At 33.2% G+C, this 17336-nt stretch overlaps 1 protein-coding gene across 9 annotated transcripts; it reads left to right on the forward strand.

Annotated features, from left to right (window-relative positions):
* The first annotated feature begins 541 nt into the window (after window positions 1-541).
* Window positions 542-15466, forward strand: LOC123538679 (uncharacterized). Of its 9 annotated transcripts, none has more exons than XM_053535899.1 (14): window positions 542-595; window positions 2935-3158; window positions 3330-3618; window positions 3948-4081; window positions 4477-4641; window positions 5033-5333; window positions 5437-5778; window positions 6122-6206; window positions 6845-6888; window positions 8451-8521; window positions 13208-13277; window positions 13478-13562; window positions 14006-14138; window positions 14558-15466. In XM_053535899.1, exons 2-14 carry the CDS (start codon window positions 2991-2993, stop codon window positions 14585-14587), a joined length of 1917 nt encoding a protein of 638 aa, XP_053391874.1. In that variant the 5' UTR covers window positions 542-595; window positions 2935-2990; the 3' UTR covers window positions 14588-15466. The 9 variants fall into 9 exon arrangements, 4 of the variants coding, with proteins under 4 accessions (XP_053391874.1, XP_053391875.1, XP_053391876.1 ...); XM_053535900.1 differs by having other exon boundaries at window positions 14006-14126; XM_053535901.1 differs by having other exon boundaries at window positions 3948-4063.
* The last annotated feature ends 1870 nt before the right edge of the window (window positions 15467-17336 follow it).

The following is a 17336-nucleotide window of genomic DNA, read 5'->3' on the forward strand; positions in this document are numbered from 1 at the left end:
CTTCGTCATCATTTAACTTGAAAATATCAGAGCCAACATTCCTGATTATCAGAATAATGGTCTTGATAACATCTAAGCTAAGTTTGAAACTCAGTCATTTCGGATGAACAACTACTAAGTCTGAATTTAAGCACAACCTTGTATATACAATAAATTTCATTCCATATACCAAAAACTTAGAAGTCAATTTCGCATATGGGTCATGATCAGTCAATAACTATAGGTCACTAAATAAAACAATAAAAATCCTGCTCACACTATAAAGACAATGTTTTTCTCCAACATTCATGAAACCCCATCAGAATGTCTGTTTGCCTAGGGTCTACACCAAAGACACAAGTATCGTTATCATCTCCTGTTCTATCAGTACTACATACACTACTGTGTTTTGGCGCGGAGTTACTAGTATATATAGCATTATTATGACCAAACGCCTATAAGTTAGCTATAAATACCAAATAAATGGTATTCCGGGTATCTAAATTAGGTAAGTGGTTTGGATTTTCACGAACTATTTTTATCACAAAAGTTATTACATACGCATAAATTTACCTGTCATCGGAAAAACCAGCTTAATGACAAACAGCTACTACAGGTACGATTTTCTTTTTCACACATTTTAATTATGTAAACGCAAATAGTTAAAAAAGTGTTTTATTTTTCTGGGTACAATTATATAATTTTAAAGATATTCTCTAGTTAAGTACAGGCGCGACTAGTAGAGCACGTATCACGTAAAATCGTACTAATATATACGTACGTGCTATATATATTGTGCCGTTTTACAATTTATTCACCGTTTTGTTATATCCTTAATTCATTTTGTGACACCCTTAATTTATTAAGAAAGCCCCTTCGAAAGGCATATGTTTTTGACAACACAGAAAAAAGAAGCCAGACGACATTCAGCTTTTCCCGGAAGTAAAGAAAAAAAATGAAAGTACACGGCGAAAGTCGCCTTTGTATTGGTCTATATTTAGGGTTCACGCACAGGATTCGCCATGTCTAAAAGTATGCGCGTGGACTTCTTTTTCTTTTCTAATGGGGATTTTTTCCATAGGGGTCCGTAACAGGAGATTGTTTTGACTTCGCCAAATCGTTCAAAAGGCCATTAACCGTCAGTATATGCCTGATATGACAGATATTTACGTATTTGAGAGCTGCTTACCTAGACATTTCAGCAATATTTTCAAAATGACAGACCAGACACGAAACAGACCCTACTAAATGTGACCTTGACCTTGGAGCTAGGGGTCTGTGTCTTGCGCATGACACGTCGTCTCATTATGGTAAACATTTATGCCAAGTTATTTCAAAATCCCTTTATGGACCCGGACAAGAATTTACACGGACGCACACACGGATGGAAAGTGCGATTTTAATATGCCCACCTTCGGAAGCATGAAAAAAAAAAAAGAATGAATATCCAACAGAGCCAAGTTCGCAGACGTGCACAAGACCAACACACGAACAGGCAACGACAACGTACGCAAACACACGAGGACAAAACGCAGTGGAACACCGCCTTGAAACGGTCAAAGTTTCGTTTCATTGAGCTTACATTGAACAAACACCTAGTATATATACAATATACAGATTTAAATTTTATCAAAATTTATCTTTTCTTCATTTTGTCCCTTGAAATTCTGCAAATTGAATAAAATACTTCAAATTGAATAAATTGAATAACAGTCTGAAATATAAAATTTAACACGTTTCTATAACAGTCAAATTTTAGTTCGTTTGTATTTAACGTTTCAAGCATGACTTCGTTTAGATTTAGAAAACAAACGGAAAAGCATTTTATAACGTTCACATCATTGAGTTAACATCAGTAAAATCTCACTTCCCGTTTTCGTTTTTCATCTGCCGCACCTGTCACAAACAGAAGCAATATCAACTTGGTTCTAATTGATTAATGATATCCAATGGCCATCTTTCACTAAAATATTTTATCTAAATGTATAAAATCCTCATCAAATGTATTTAACGTTACTAAATATATAAATTAAGTTTGCATATAGAGCTACATTCATAGTTAAATGGAATGTAGTGACAGTTAAATAGTTAAAAAAACCATCCAATTGTTTAGTGGAAGTACATTGTATACATGTATACAGTTTGTACTATTTTAAACCTAATGCATTGTACTGTTAATACATATAAACTTGTTAAGTTTATGTTTACATAAACTATATTAAGTAATTGTTCATGATTTCAACTATGAAGTTTGGATATATTATACCTTAAAGAATGTTTCATAGATTCCATATTCCGCATTACTTAATGTTTAGCACGCCTCTTTCCCAACCAAAATATATCATCTAAATTTAATGTTTGAACTTTTCATGGCGGTTACAACAATCACCGGTGAAAAAGCACTTAGCACCAAACCAATACGTACCAGTTTGTCTCTATGAATAGAGATAAAATCGAAAATTTTGAACCGAGATTTAGGATTTAGTGAACACGTAGACTATTTATAACTGAAAATATCGTGAATATAGATTTGTCACCATAATTTCTGTGTTTTTTTTTTAAATCACTTGTGCGGTGACGTGGAGAAAAATTCCTGACAAATTCAACTATTCTTGCAAACAATATATATTCATATTAGTAAATATATAAAACTACAAAACATCGAAAAAAAACCTACTTTTGTTTACAATGATACCATAATATGGTCTTTGAAAATACGGCTGTTTTTATCTTGAATATAACAAACTGATTTGCTTTTTTCGTGGTCAAATATTTACGTATGAATAACCCTGTAAGGTCATGCAGCAATAAATGAAAGCCTTAATCAAAACATTTGATAACTTTATGCAAGTATGCAGGTTATGTAGGCAATAATTTAAAATGAAAATCGGCATTAGCTGACCAATGCATTTTTATCTTAATCTCAATAGGAATGTAACATATGCTTATTTTCAGTAGCAGAATACATCACCTTTAACTTTGGATATAAAAACAAACGACTATTATCAAAGATGGCTGCGACGGTCGATTTTACACCGATCTCAACTATTGTTCTCTACCTCTGGGTGTTTGTTGATGTATTGTTCAAAGCAATGACATTAGAGAACGAGTTACCAGGACTTACGCGAATGGTTGCAGAGTTTATTGATGTTAAAACCTGCGTCCATTATCTGATTATGGTAACCATTTTATGCACTCTATTGTTGCACTATTTTATTCCTTAAATATTTCTTTATTGTGATGGATCTATTATAATTGTTAACAAAATGACTAAAAGTTTCAGCATATCCTCATATCTCCAAGGCAGTAGTTCGACGGTGTACTCATGTTCGCCATTTTATATTGAACAGATGATTCTCGTGAATCATGGAACGACAACAATGGAAAAAATTCGCTACTGGCACATTTACAGCAAGCGTGTGAAAGACGACTACATGCAAGGCAACTATAATTACAAAAGTTATGCATATTTTGACCTCTCCAAAATTTGCAAGTCAAGTGCATTCAATGCAGCTACGCATGACGTTGTTGCGAACTCTATGTCAGAAAAGTGCAAGACATTAACATGGACAGATAAGAGTTCACAGCCAGATACAACGAAAGAAGTCATTGACAACAGCAAATTACTTAAGAGTAAAGGTGTGTGACAGTCATCTTTATGTATTTCATTAAAACAAAACAGTAAAATCAATGATTTTAGAATAAGATACGGAAAACAAAACAAAACAAAAAAAAATGTAATTCGAATGCTTTCTATTCAATTTGTAAATATATTGAGTAAGTGAATGTCTTAATGTGAAATTTGGAAAAATATGCTATTATTAAAATATTGTACCTTATCATTTCTGCTTTCTCAGGTTTTGTACGTTGTCATAATTTATCCTGCCTCTGACTAGGCTATTCATGTCACTACGATAATTTGTTCACAGCAGGTCCTTTGAATAATTTATATTCAATAATATTTGCAGGAAAAGACAATAGTATAGGGAATGACACAATGAAAGATGAAGTCAAGGCGATAGAATATTCAGATTCTGATGAGAGCATTATCATTCCCGTGGACAACGTTGACTACAATAAAAATGTTGATTTAAAAAATGAGGTTACCGTAGTATTTTCATTTGAAATAGAATAGAATTAGAATAAACATAAAGCTTAACAAAGTTTACTGAAAGATCGATCAGCTACTAAAATATTTTGGCCTAAGCATAGCTACCTGTAAGGCCCGATGACACAGGTCTGCACATTTTTTCACAATCATAAGTAAATAAATGAATTTTAGTTAGCGGAGATATATCTCCAAATACATGTCAAAATGCACAAAAGCTGTTCTACAATTCAAAAAATGCATTGAACATTGCATACACATCTTTTTATTGCTGGCTACTACAACTGTTTGATTCAACACTAACAGAGATTACAGAAGATAACACTTCATCTTAATTAAGCTGTATTTATTTAACAATAGCTTAATGCTAATGTTTTATTTTTTTTTAGCAAAATGGGCAAAAAAGGAAAAGGGTCAAAACTAGAAGAATATGTACCAGAAGGAAGATAATCACCTGCGAAGAAAACAAACAAAGTACGAAAGCAAAAGTATCCTGTACCTTTGAATTTGACTTTACAGCTGGTGCACTACTGGCGGTGAAACCATCCAAAAAGGTTAAATCTTAAGTGATATTCTCGTTTTATTCATTTTTTTTAGTTTCTCATTGTCCTCAAGCTAAAAAAACTTTTCTTAATCTGTAATACGTTCTCTGATTTTGAATTTAGTTTTCACACTCTTTTTGAATAAAACATGTTAATATATCAACAGCTTCCATTAACATCATTTAGAGATGGATAGCATGAGCGGCAGCGTTTTTTAATGTGGGTTTTCCTGCGGATTCCTTATTAACAATCAAATAAAAGTTTCATGTAGGAAAATCATTTGATTAAGGAATTTGCGAAAAAGCTTCGATATGAAGCCGTTTTAATTATTCCAACACTAACTGTGTTTATTTCTTTAATAGTCTGTTAATTATTAAAATGAAATACAGTTTATTTTTTCCAGGCGTTTATGTTAGCCTTTTTGATACTGTCTGGATTAGCTCCGACGGCCGCAGCTCCCATCCAGCAAGATCCCGAAAGACGCGGCTTATACGAATACCGACTGCTCGTAACATCAAATTGTAACTACAGGGATTTGATTGTATCCAGGACATGCCAAACGGACGAAGAATTGGCTCAAACTTACATTGACTACTGCGGATTTGCTGATCTGTGTAACCCAGGATTTAAGCCTGTTTGTGTCAGCGGTGATGATGGTGGAATGTTTCATATCTGCTCCCCTGAGGGTCTCACATGCCCGAAAGGTATGTATCTAATGTACGCTCGAATCTTAGACGCCATGTTCTTTTGTGTATATTCTTTATATGCCTATGACAAGAAAGAGGGTCATTGTTTTAATATTTTCAGGATATAGAAGAAGAGCATGGCTGAACAGTACTGATTCCGATGTGGTTTTAGTGGAGGAAGTAAAATGTCCAGAGGGAAAGTACCAGTCGGAAAAATCCATCTGTTATGACGCATGCGAAAACAGATATGAAGATATCAAAGACTTGCCTGCAAAATATGCCATATTTTCAGAGGGGAACAATATATCACCGCCATGGATCTATTGTGACTTTGAAAAGGGTTTTTATAATATGGATGGCAAATTTCTTCTTGAGTATGGCGAGGAATTCAAGTACTTTCCCTACTTCTGTACTAGCGTCTCTGATGTCAACATTTGTGCCACTGGGAAATATCCACTTCCTAGTAATTTAGTTCCATTTTCATCTTTTAGATAAAGCACATAATTATTGTCTGAATCTAGTTCATTATTATATGGCACACTTTTCTAAAAAAGAAGGTACATTATATTATTAAAACAGGTTAGCGCATAAAGAACTAAGAACGGCAATTAAGTTAACATTGTTATAAAACAGATTATATAGAACTGCATATCATAGTATTTAGGAAATGATGAATTGACGCTATCAAGAATATTGCAAATATAGACCTAAATATTCTTTTATTTACAACGCATGAATTATTTTTTTTACAATGCAAGAAATCTGACTGGTAGGATTTACATATATTAATGTAAGTATAATTTCAGATGGCACGTGTGTATTGCCTTGTAAGGAAGGCTTAAAACGAGATGTACATGATGGTTTTCTGTGTAAAGTACAGAGTCAGAATTGGTAAGATCAAAAAAGCTAATGCGGCATTTCCAGTAAATTACAATAACAATTAAATGTGCATCAAACTTTCTTTTACATATTTAAAACATATTACCATAAATACTAAATCAGAAAGTACGAAATAAGAAATACACAACTGAAAATGACTTAAAATTACATGATTAACAAAAAGTCATAATTCACATACTGATTCCATGTTCATTGTATGCACTAGTTTCGTATAACCGTTTCAAATGAAACATAAATATAATTCAGTTCTAATTGTTATCATACGAATGTCAACATTAAATCGCCCCTATTGGATGCATGCACGTATTGCGGCCTATATACGAATGCAAGTAAAATCGACACATGCACAGTCTGTATTTTACACAATGGTTTTTACACAATCGTATTTGTTTCATTTAATCGCAGTTAAGGCGTTAAAGATTTATAACCAGTATTTTTCGCAGTCGAAAATCCGATGGTTGTTTGTTCCTTTCCACGCGTTTGTCTGTTAGGTATTGTTGTGACCATTTGCTTGCATTTGCTTTTTGTCGTATTCCTTAAATTAAATAGAGATTGTAAAATTTATCTTTTAAATTTTCTAGCATTAACGCAAGGATACATTTCATATATATGTGTCTTATTCATTTAAGGGCTGACAATTTACCAGGAAAAGAGGAAAACAGCATTGAAAAAGGTAATTATCATACATTCATGCAAACTTGTTACCTAGGAAGATGTGTAATTATGTACCAAACAGTTATTAAAATATTTCTGTTGATATCTGTATGTATTCTGCATACAATTTTCCAGTTACCGTTGTAATTGTTTTTTTTAATAAAGGGCTGAACATTTTGTTAAGTATACGGTTCTATAATCATCTATTTCTCTCTCTCTCAACATTTTAATTTGCAGTTACTAAAAATTTCTCTAAATATGGTACTAGTTTGTTGGGTAAAAGTCAAAGAGCTATGTCTGTTTTAATAAGCTATATTTGGGTTTCCTTTACTCCAAATTATCCATTTAAAAGTATTGCACTGATTTAGAAGTAATGATTTTAAACATGCGCCTTCGAGTTGTTGACTTTTAACTATATGCATTTATTGGCAATTTTTATATCCTTCTTGTGAGGAACCGCTAGCCTGAAGTTTTTCACAAAAGAGATCATTGTGTGACCCTTTTCCAAGTTTTTTATGTTGATTAGATTTGTAAAAAGGTACGATCTTCATTGGGTACGTTCACGTTTCTTTCTATGGATAAAGTGAAAAGTTTAAAACATATTCTTGTCCAAAACAACCTGTCCGACTTTGAAATAAATTTACACAGAACTATTCAATGAACGATGCTGTGCTTAACCTTTTCCAGAAGTCGTTGCGAAATAGTCATCCTAAAACTAAAAAAACTCAATTTCATGATTGAAAGGTCTCTTGAAACTCTTGTGGACTTCGGTATTTACGAAATCTTGAAGAGACGATTGCAGAATAGCAAATTGTTCTTACAGACAGGTTGAATTAACGCCATTGCAGAATTTTTATAACTGCATAGGATCTCAGACTAAATATTTGCAACATTTATTTATTCAAATATAAGTTGAATATATCCCAAACTGTTATTCAAACACACAGAAAATTTTATAAATATCCTGTTGTTACCCAGTTTTAAAAGTGTCTTATTATTACACATTTGACTATTTTGTAAAATATCTCTGTATGTCAGGTGCTATTGTGTACTTAATACCGGCTCACTGAAATGCTTTCTGTTGTTTTTTTTTCTTTCTCATAATTGTTAAATATATATTGATGGAAGACAACTTTTTCGAAGTGCAGTATATATATATTTCTGGTAACGTAACAAATTATGTTCGAATTTATTTTAACAGCTGATCTTAACTTATGATGGTGATGACTGTAAGTGTTAATGTGATGAAGGCATTATTAACACTATACAGATGTGCGGTGACAGTCATGTATATTTTGTTCTGGAGTGGTTCTCGCACTCATTTATTTTGCTTTGCCCTATTTAAGCAGTTATTTGAGATGTTCTGAGCTTTCTTCCCCGTATTCGTAAATGCTTTCTCCTATTTTATTGGATATCATTTCATGTAACACATATACGTTTGAGGCGATAATGATTACTTTTTTCAAGTAAAGATTTTATGCACAAAAAATTATTTTGATTTTCATTGCGGGAAAACATATTTGGCTTTGCAGTTGATTTTCTTCCAAGCAAGGCACACTTCTTTTTAGATATGTTTTACAGAGCACAGACAAGAAACAAGCAGGTCGATAACCGAATACAAGGGTCCAATTGAAATCGATATGACGACGCAGGTTTGTAAATATCAAATAGAGTAAATTGTTTGTTTTGTTTTGGGATTAACGCCGTTTTTCAACAGTATTTCAGTCATGTAACGGCGGGCAGTTAACCTAACCAGTGTTCCTCGGTTCTATACCAGTACAAACCTGTTCTCCGCAAGTAACTGCCATCTTCCCCACAGGAATCAGAGGTGGAGGACTAATGATTTCAGACACAATGTCGTTTATCAAATAGTCACGGAAAACATACGCCCTGTCCGAGGATCGAACTCATGACCCCGTATTCCGTAGACCGACGCTCTTACCTAATGAGCTAAGTGGGCGGGCTCAAATAGAGTAAAATAAAGTAGGTGAGGAGATATTATTTTGCAAACAAATGTAAGAAAATGTATGGAGAAGTAAAAACGATGATTAAATGAACGAACTGGCTAGAGTGAAATGTAGCTGTTGTACCAACAGGAGCATATTTAGCCAGATTAGAATAATTCTGTCCCGTTCCGTCTATTTGGGTTCATTGTGAGTACATAATTGATAAACCCGCCCCCTCAATAAGGATACCACAGATCTACGGATCGCGAGTTCGATCCCCGATTGCGGCGTATGTTGCCCATGATGATTTGACAGATGACATTGTGTCTGAAATCATTCGTTCTCCACCTTTGATTATTGTGGGGAAGTTCGAAGTTACTTTTTGAGAATAGGTCGGTAATGCTAGAGAAGTGTGTCACACTCGGTCCATAACTACTTTCCTTAAAATGCAATCACTGACAGTGTCCATTTTTTAACTCGAGCTTTTCTCGCTTATCTTCGAACGCTTATGAGAATTATATCCGAGTCAAGTTTAATAACAACCAGGACCATATATCTTACTTATGTTAGTTCTTATCCAAGGTTCACTAACCTTGGTCAGGATGTGTATGGGCATACTATCTTTGCCAAGTTCGATAACCAACTGGCTACTCTCATTCGCGTGGGAATGCTTACCTTTAATTTGCTTAAATTGCAATAGTTAACAGTATCCACTTAATTATTAGAGCATATTTTCATAGGATTTGTAGAAGATTATGAAAATTTGCAGCGGCGCCAAGTTTCTATAAATCTATTGTGTCTTTTTATCCCAGCCATACTTATACAGAACATGTATCTCGGTCAAATCTAGGTCCAGAATTATTACAAGTTTAGTTATGCAACTCGAAAGTGACTATCCTTGAATCGGTTAAATGAGAGAAAATAATTACGATTAACTAGGATATTTTAAACGTCGAAAGTAATTCATATTCAGGTGAAACATTTGTTTGTAACTAAAGAAAAACTGTGAGCATCTTTCAGTTATATGTACGAGTGGAACCAAAACAGTTTATACTCTATTAGTTTTTACTTATTGAAAAATTTGATACTTGTGTGAAATTGTTCATATTTTATGTTCACTTAGTCTTATGCATTCATAACTTTAAACATACATCTTCTGGTATATCATAGAGATTAATATATTATTCCTTAGCTTTTCTTTCTAAAAGATCTTACTTGTTTCGAGGAAAAATCAATGATATTAGCTTGATTACAAACCAGTAATATAAGTCACAACGGTATAAATATTAAGAACAAACGTTTTACTGTTTTACATGCTAGGAACTTAATTGCTTATCAAAGAAAATTTTCTTTTAGTGATTGGCAATCGGGCTTGTTCATAAATATACAACTCGATCTTACTTGAAATCCAGGTAAAAGCGATGTTTATGTCTGGATATGTAATGGTAACGACTAAATCAAACTTACTCAGTGTTTAACTAAGGTTTTAAAGCTAATTGTGCAAATCATATTTCTCGTCGAATAAATTTTTAAATCAGGGTATAGCTTTTAGAGTCAACTACATCCTAAACGTTTTTTTTAAAGAATATTAGAATTTGTCACAGTTTTTCAGTCAGTGCCAAACACCACAGGTTAGAAAAAGCTTTGACATCAATTCAGATTTTACTAGAACACTTCGAACCAGTGTCATAAAATGCTTGAACGGTAAACATAATACAACACAAAGTTGTGGTATCTGCATGTTATAGAGACAAAAATGCTGTCATCTCAATATTCCATGCTATTCACTTGTCCGGCGATTGTTGAACATGTTGAAATGGTGAGTATTTATATTGTATTTTCTCTAGCAAACACCCCGTAAATTGTGTTTCCTCTCCATTCCCGTTTTCCATCGGGACATTCAGATATCATATCTTATTCGGACACATATACGATTCTGATCTCATTTCTAAAACAAACTGTTGACGTCATTTGAAAATTGATATGCTATGACATCCCCACATGAGCAGATTTCTACTTCCATATATTATTGTTTTTTTTTTTATTTGCTACTTTATATAAATGTTAACATTCTATGGAAACATGATTGCAGGCAGTTTTTGTTTATTAAAATATTCTCTTTACGTGCATATTACGTTTAATTCTCTTTGTTTCACACTTGCAAATTATCACAGACATGGTTATATGCACGTAGTATTTAACTCTGTTGTCTTTTTGCATATACCCTGTCAGTGGCAACACCAGTAGTAAATAGTATTTCTTTTGAGAGGGGAGGTGTACTGCTATGTATAGTCTGGTTTTCTTTGTTTTTTTTTTTGTTATATACTGTTGCTTCGAAGTATAAATGTAAGTTAAAGGGCATTTAGATGTCATTGAAATAGTATTTTGCCGTAATATTAGTGTAATATTCGCATTTCTTGTTATGTCCCCAAAGATTGAGAGATTTGACAACTAACTTTCATTACAGCGGATTTATATTTTGAAGTGTATTGCATCAGCATGGCTTTGCATTTTGATGATGATTCGTACATGTACTGCATGAACATGGCCTTGCTTATTGCATAAAATTATTATGTATTCAGGGTACGGTTATTTACTGCATGTTCTCGTCTTGTTCATTCAGTGTTTTGATTTGCTTTTCTTTCTTTCTACATGGTATTTGGACCGGTATTTTAAATTTTGTTTATATACAATAATGTCTATTTTGAACAATTACTAGTCCTCATTTTTTGATGTACCACTGACGTTTAAATCTATCATTTGAAGCATGACTTCTTATAATTGTCTTTCGTGATAAGTTGATCTGATGGTACTTGTGAATACAATGTAATTCATTAAGATTATCAAAAAATGAAACTGATGCTTGGGCTTTTTAACATGCTTGATACTGATATTTTTCACATAATAATACTGTTACAATGAATATAAATGTTTTATTCATGATGCAACATGTTTTTCCTACTTAGAAATATCGTTCTTTTATATCGGTCTGATCGTAATTAGAAGATTCTTATTTAGACTGTATAATATATGATATAAATGTAATTTTCATTCCATAGCAACTTGTGATCTGTAGTGCAAATTTCTTTCATATTCTTATTTATAACAAATATGAATCTTGAAAGTTCGTTCAAAATCTGTACTCATGTCGTCATACGAGGGTCCTGCAAAAAGTTCTGTAATTGGGTTCAGAATTCTGAAGTGCTACGTTTTATCAAAATTATCTTTATTACAAACCTTAAAAGTATTCCCCCTTTACCAAAACACATTTTGTAACCGTTTAACCCAATCGAGAAAAGCGATAAATAGTCTTCTTTTGGTTTATTTTGGAACCACTGATAAATGGCGCTGCCAAGAAAACATCTTGGCTTATATTAAAAAAAAATTCTTTCCAGATAATATTTCCGTAAGCCCTGGGAATGAAAACAACAGCACCGCCTATGTGTGCCATATTACCCTACAAAACAATTGTCAGTTTACTGATATAAATAAAGGGTCCACACTTTCGGACAGTTCATCGCCTTATGAAACTTACCATTTCGAAGTACTGTTACATATCTTTCTTTTGACGCAGCTACAATCATGTTACAGTGCTAAAATTTCAAATAACTGGATGGAATGTAGTTTTCAGCGATTGTTTATTTTTATTTCTTTACAACTGACATTCAACTTTTTGAGAATATTTTATGCATCAGTCGTACGGGACAGTACGGTAGAACATGTAATGGACAGGTAGATTATTTGTACAGATGTTGTTAGTTTATGAAATATTTCTGTATTTTGATGATATACTCACAGACTTTTAGGCGTTGTTTTTGTCCCTCATTGAGCAAATGAGATACGCACCTACTGCAAGCCTTCCTCAGGTCCAAAGACTTTTTTCAGAATTGTTTGCACACTGCCTTCTGATATGCCAGTACAACTGGCTATAATCTTTCATCGACAATCGACTATCCTGTTCGACTATAACTTTTACACCAAGAATGTTTGCCTTGTTTTAGGCCTACCAGATTTACAGATGATTTCATAGCTTTGAAAGCTTTAACACACCTATTGAAATGGTACGAAGTCCATACATAACAGACAAATATCTGCTTTTAATCTATAACAAGACTAATAGCTACGGATTTCAGTCTTTTCGTTCATTTCACAATGTGACAAGTAAATTGGTTAGTGTGTATGACTCCATGTATTTGAAAAAGCAATTTGCACAAACTTAACATGTATTTTTAGCTATTGGACACTCCATTCAAGTGCAATGAAGCGTTTTAAAAATACCTGGGATAAACCTAGGATAAACTTACGGAAACCCATTAGTGACGGAACTTTTAGCAGGACCTCCGTAGTAACAAAATAACTCTTTTAATCTGATTTTCTTTTTTATCATTTCAGAGCCCAGGGGTTCGAACAAATGATGCAGACGATCATGAAAAAACAACTTCGAGCGCTATTTTGATTGCAGGTAATTTCGATATCAATATAAGAGCTTTTAAAGTGATACATGGTTTACACTTATACGTCATGTTTATTTAATAACAAATGCTTATCAAAGTCGTGCTTACTTGCGAACAACTGACAGAGAGTATGTAATACTGAACGTACTAATTAAATGAACATAGTTAAGAAATGATGTGTCATTTTCAAATCAAATTTATTTTTCAGGTTTGGTAACAGGCTTCTTTATTTCGCTTACTCTTGCCGTCGCGTTTGGTGTTCTGTTTTGGGCATATCGAACGAAACACAAAGCGTATGTACATGTACTTATAAAAAATCTAAACATAATATTATTGCAAATTAATATGAAATACTGTTAATAAAAAGACGATACACTGACATGCTGGAATAACGCACAGAAAAATTTGAGATAAATGAAGTATTAAACCTGCAGATTTCAAAATGTCTAGGTAAAGAAAAGTTATACAAACAAAATATATTCACTTCTGAGGTATTGTTTACTGAAAGAATAATTTCAATAGTATCATGTCATTCGTCACTCATATATCAAAAACTTTGATTGGTAGACTATCTCATTTTTGTTTGTTCGTCTTCTGATTTTATTTTTGCGAAGTATTACAATTCTGAAAAGAAAAACAAACGGTAAATTTGTACTATCTTTCATTTTCCTTAACATCCTAAGAATATCGCTTCTTCGTGTCTTAGAATTCCCAACGTTTCATTTGTTTATTATAGAAAAAGCATCAGAATCAAGAACGAGAGCAGAACTGAAAATCGGACAATTATTGACAAGGTGGACAATGTCCATATCACTCACCATGTCACTACAGGGGAAAACGGTACCCGTGATGCACAGGTTGAGATGCGTGTATGCTTTTTCTTTAATTTGAATGGTTGATCTGAAAGAGAAAATAAAAATATATCACCAGATATTGTGTAATAATGACTGATATTTAAATGTATCTGTGATTGCTTATTTTGTTAGTCCAGCTGCTGAGCTAGTTATGATGTATATAGCAATTTACTTGCGCACGTTTCGGGATTAAATCGTTCAGTAATTCCCATTAATTTGTTGAATCGTTGAGGTTTGACTGTGCTTACAGATATTTAAAATGCAACGACCTTCCGTTTTCTGAATAATTGAGCATGCCCTATAAATACTGCATGCTAATTTAAACTGACTCGTTGATTATTACAAGTATCAAGACCTCATTGCTACACTGTATTTATTCCAGGGGCATCGGAGAACACATATGTTTAAACATTTAATGTATTTGCAATTTTCAGCCTTTCCTTGGCGGTGATTCTCAGGAGTAGGGAGTAGCGTGCGTAGCGGCTTGAAGTATAACAGTTAATTATGCCATCATTTTTGACATTCACAGACGTACATGCAATTCAGAACGGTCGCATGTGAAACATTACTATTCATTGTCGTCAAATGATACATCTAAGCAGTAATAAAGGCAGATACAATGTAAAATACATAAAATTTTATTTGTCTATGTAAGAGGTACAGCTCGTACCCCAACGCAGTCTGGCTTTGAAAGTTTTTTTCCCAATATTGTACATTTATAATGTCTATACTTTAAGTCAACAATATGGTGCATACACTATAGATTCGAGTCGAGCAGCACTACTTTGAATTCACATCACAACATGAGACCAGCCTACATTTGTTAGATTTATAAAAACAAAAGGTTTCAGACATCTTTCAAATACTGCGTTGTATACAAACGAAAGGCACATAATATGAAAAAAAAAGAGAAGACATATACATTTGTGTGCTACAGTGTTGTGCTACTCAAATGGATGATAAAACTTAGCTTACTTGAATTTGTATGATAAACATCTGTACATTAACATTATTATAATTGTCAGCTTCCTTGAATATTGGTGACTTCAGATGCCTATTTTTAAACGTTGAACATGCTTGCAACATTTTGTTCAGTGCCATGGAACAATGAATGTTTAACAATATTTGGAACCAGAATGAGAACTGCTTTAGCATTGTCTTTCCTTCCTTCTATAAGAACACAAAAAGAATGCAAAATTGTAGATCCCTCTTACCATTTTACTAACAGTAATGAACTTGATAAATATCCGTTTAAATATTATTAATACATGTATGTTATAATAAAAATCACGAACATGTTTTATGCAAAGCTGTGAAGTAAAATATATTAGTTCTAACCCTAAGTTGTTGGTTTGTTGCCATAGTCCTAATGCATGGGTAGTTCAAAAGTCCGAAAAAGAGGTTGTTTTGCGTTCGTTTTATCATTTCTTCGCTATGTAATTTAACTGATAACAAAAGTTCGATTGCACCAGGCTGCTCTGTGATCGTTATGCAGAAAGAGTCGGGACGTTGACATTCTGTTTGTTTTATTGAATGTACAACTTAAAACACAGGTGGCATATTTTCATAATTAATGCTGTACTATTACAACTGAAGATCAGTCACTATGGTGAAAATGAAGCTAAAATACAATATTTAAGTCATATTTAAATGTATTTTCAAGGCTGTTAAGACACAATTTGCTAACTGAATTAATTATGTCTCTCAAGTCTATCAGGTACATATTGTTTAAACTTCAACGTCAATCTGTGTCCGTCCGTCCAAATGTGGATTTACGCGACTTCTCAAAACACGTAATCTAATTTAAAACTACATAGAGGAATTGGCATGAGGCCTCATTGTGCATATTGTTTTCTGTGTCCCACTTTGATTATTTGTTTTGTTTTGCTGAAAATATAACTAAAATTTCATTTTTGAATAACATATATTCGAACTCTTCGTATCGTCTTGGTGGATGGCGATTGAAACTTATTAGGAATGGTCAGTAGTAACACTAGAACTTTATTTTTTACGTGGGTCAAGGAAAATAAACTATTTACTAGACACACCTTGTGTCAGTTGATATTGCACGTGACTTATCAAAGACGTGCTACGGTTTTCAGTCAAATAAAGTCAATGCGTTGTCTATAGCTATTACCATGACCATAACAGTAGCCACTGGAAAATGCAAATTGTGATAATGTTTCTAATAAAGTCGCTTCTTTTAAGTAACAAATAAAGTTGGTTTAATTGCTTGTTAATTTATGCACAGGTCTTAGATGCATGGCTATGGTTAATGAAGTTCGATTTAGTCAAATACCTTCTGATATAAAACATTTCATTAAATATGTAGAATATTGTTTTATATTTCGAGGGTGCTATTCTGCCGTAACTCCTATTAAATAAAAAAGCACTTACGGCAGTTTTGCGACCAACCCTGGCTTTGTCAATTTGTGGAGTTTCAGGGTTGAAGCTTGACATCCGGCAGTGACACGGGTGACCCCTTAGGGGTATCCAAGTTATGCTTCTGGCATCAGGCTGTGGGTTAACATAATACCGTTTAGGCTTACGTTGCTTTGAAATTTATAAATGTTGTTATTTCCGGCATACTTTTTTGTTTTTAAATGACCAAAAGCAACTGGACTGATACTAAAAGACAGTGGAGGTAGTAGGTATTGGCTATTATTTTCAAACATGACCATAACGAAGTATAAAATTTTATTTTTCGACATTCAAAGTAGCTTTCTTCGTGCGCAAAGGTTATGTTTTTATTTGTAGTTTTAGAACGAGAAAATTTTAGATAATGATGTATTCTTTCACAAATGCTAGAAAGCAATAAACTAGCACTTCCAAATTTCATGTTTCTAGTGTTTTCTATTAAGTTGCAATACAAACGTTTTACATAAATATTCAGCGTTTTTCAAAATGAAGGATCAGTTGTAGGCTACTTATAGTTACATATTAAAATAGATCTCTGGTGTAACATGTAAATGTTTTGGACCCCCCACCCATGCCATTATTGAGGTTTACATGCAATATAAGGGAGAACATTAAGCATTCAGGTCAATTAATAGGCAATATTTGGGGGAATATACACTGTCATTATTTCTGCATTAGCAGTTTTTGAGTTGTCTCCCTTTCATCTTTGGTTATTTTAGTGTGATTCATTTTTTCTTAGTCAGACATTGTACCGCATTTTGTACAACATTTTGCACAATATTTTGTACAATATTG

The sequence above is a fragment of the Mercenaria mercenaria genome, unplaced genomic scaffold, assembly GCF_021730395.1.
Source record: "Mercenaria mercenaria strain notata unplaced genomic scaffold, MADL_Memer_1 contig_571, whole genome shotgun sequence".
Taxonomy (NCBI): domain Eukaryota; kingdom Metazoa; phylum Mollusca; class Bivalvia; order Venerida; family Veneridae; genus Mercenaria; species Mercenaria mercenaria.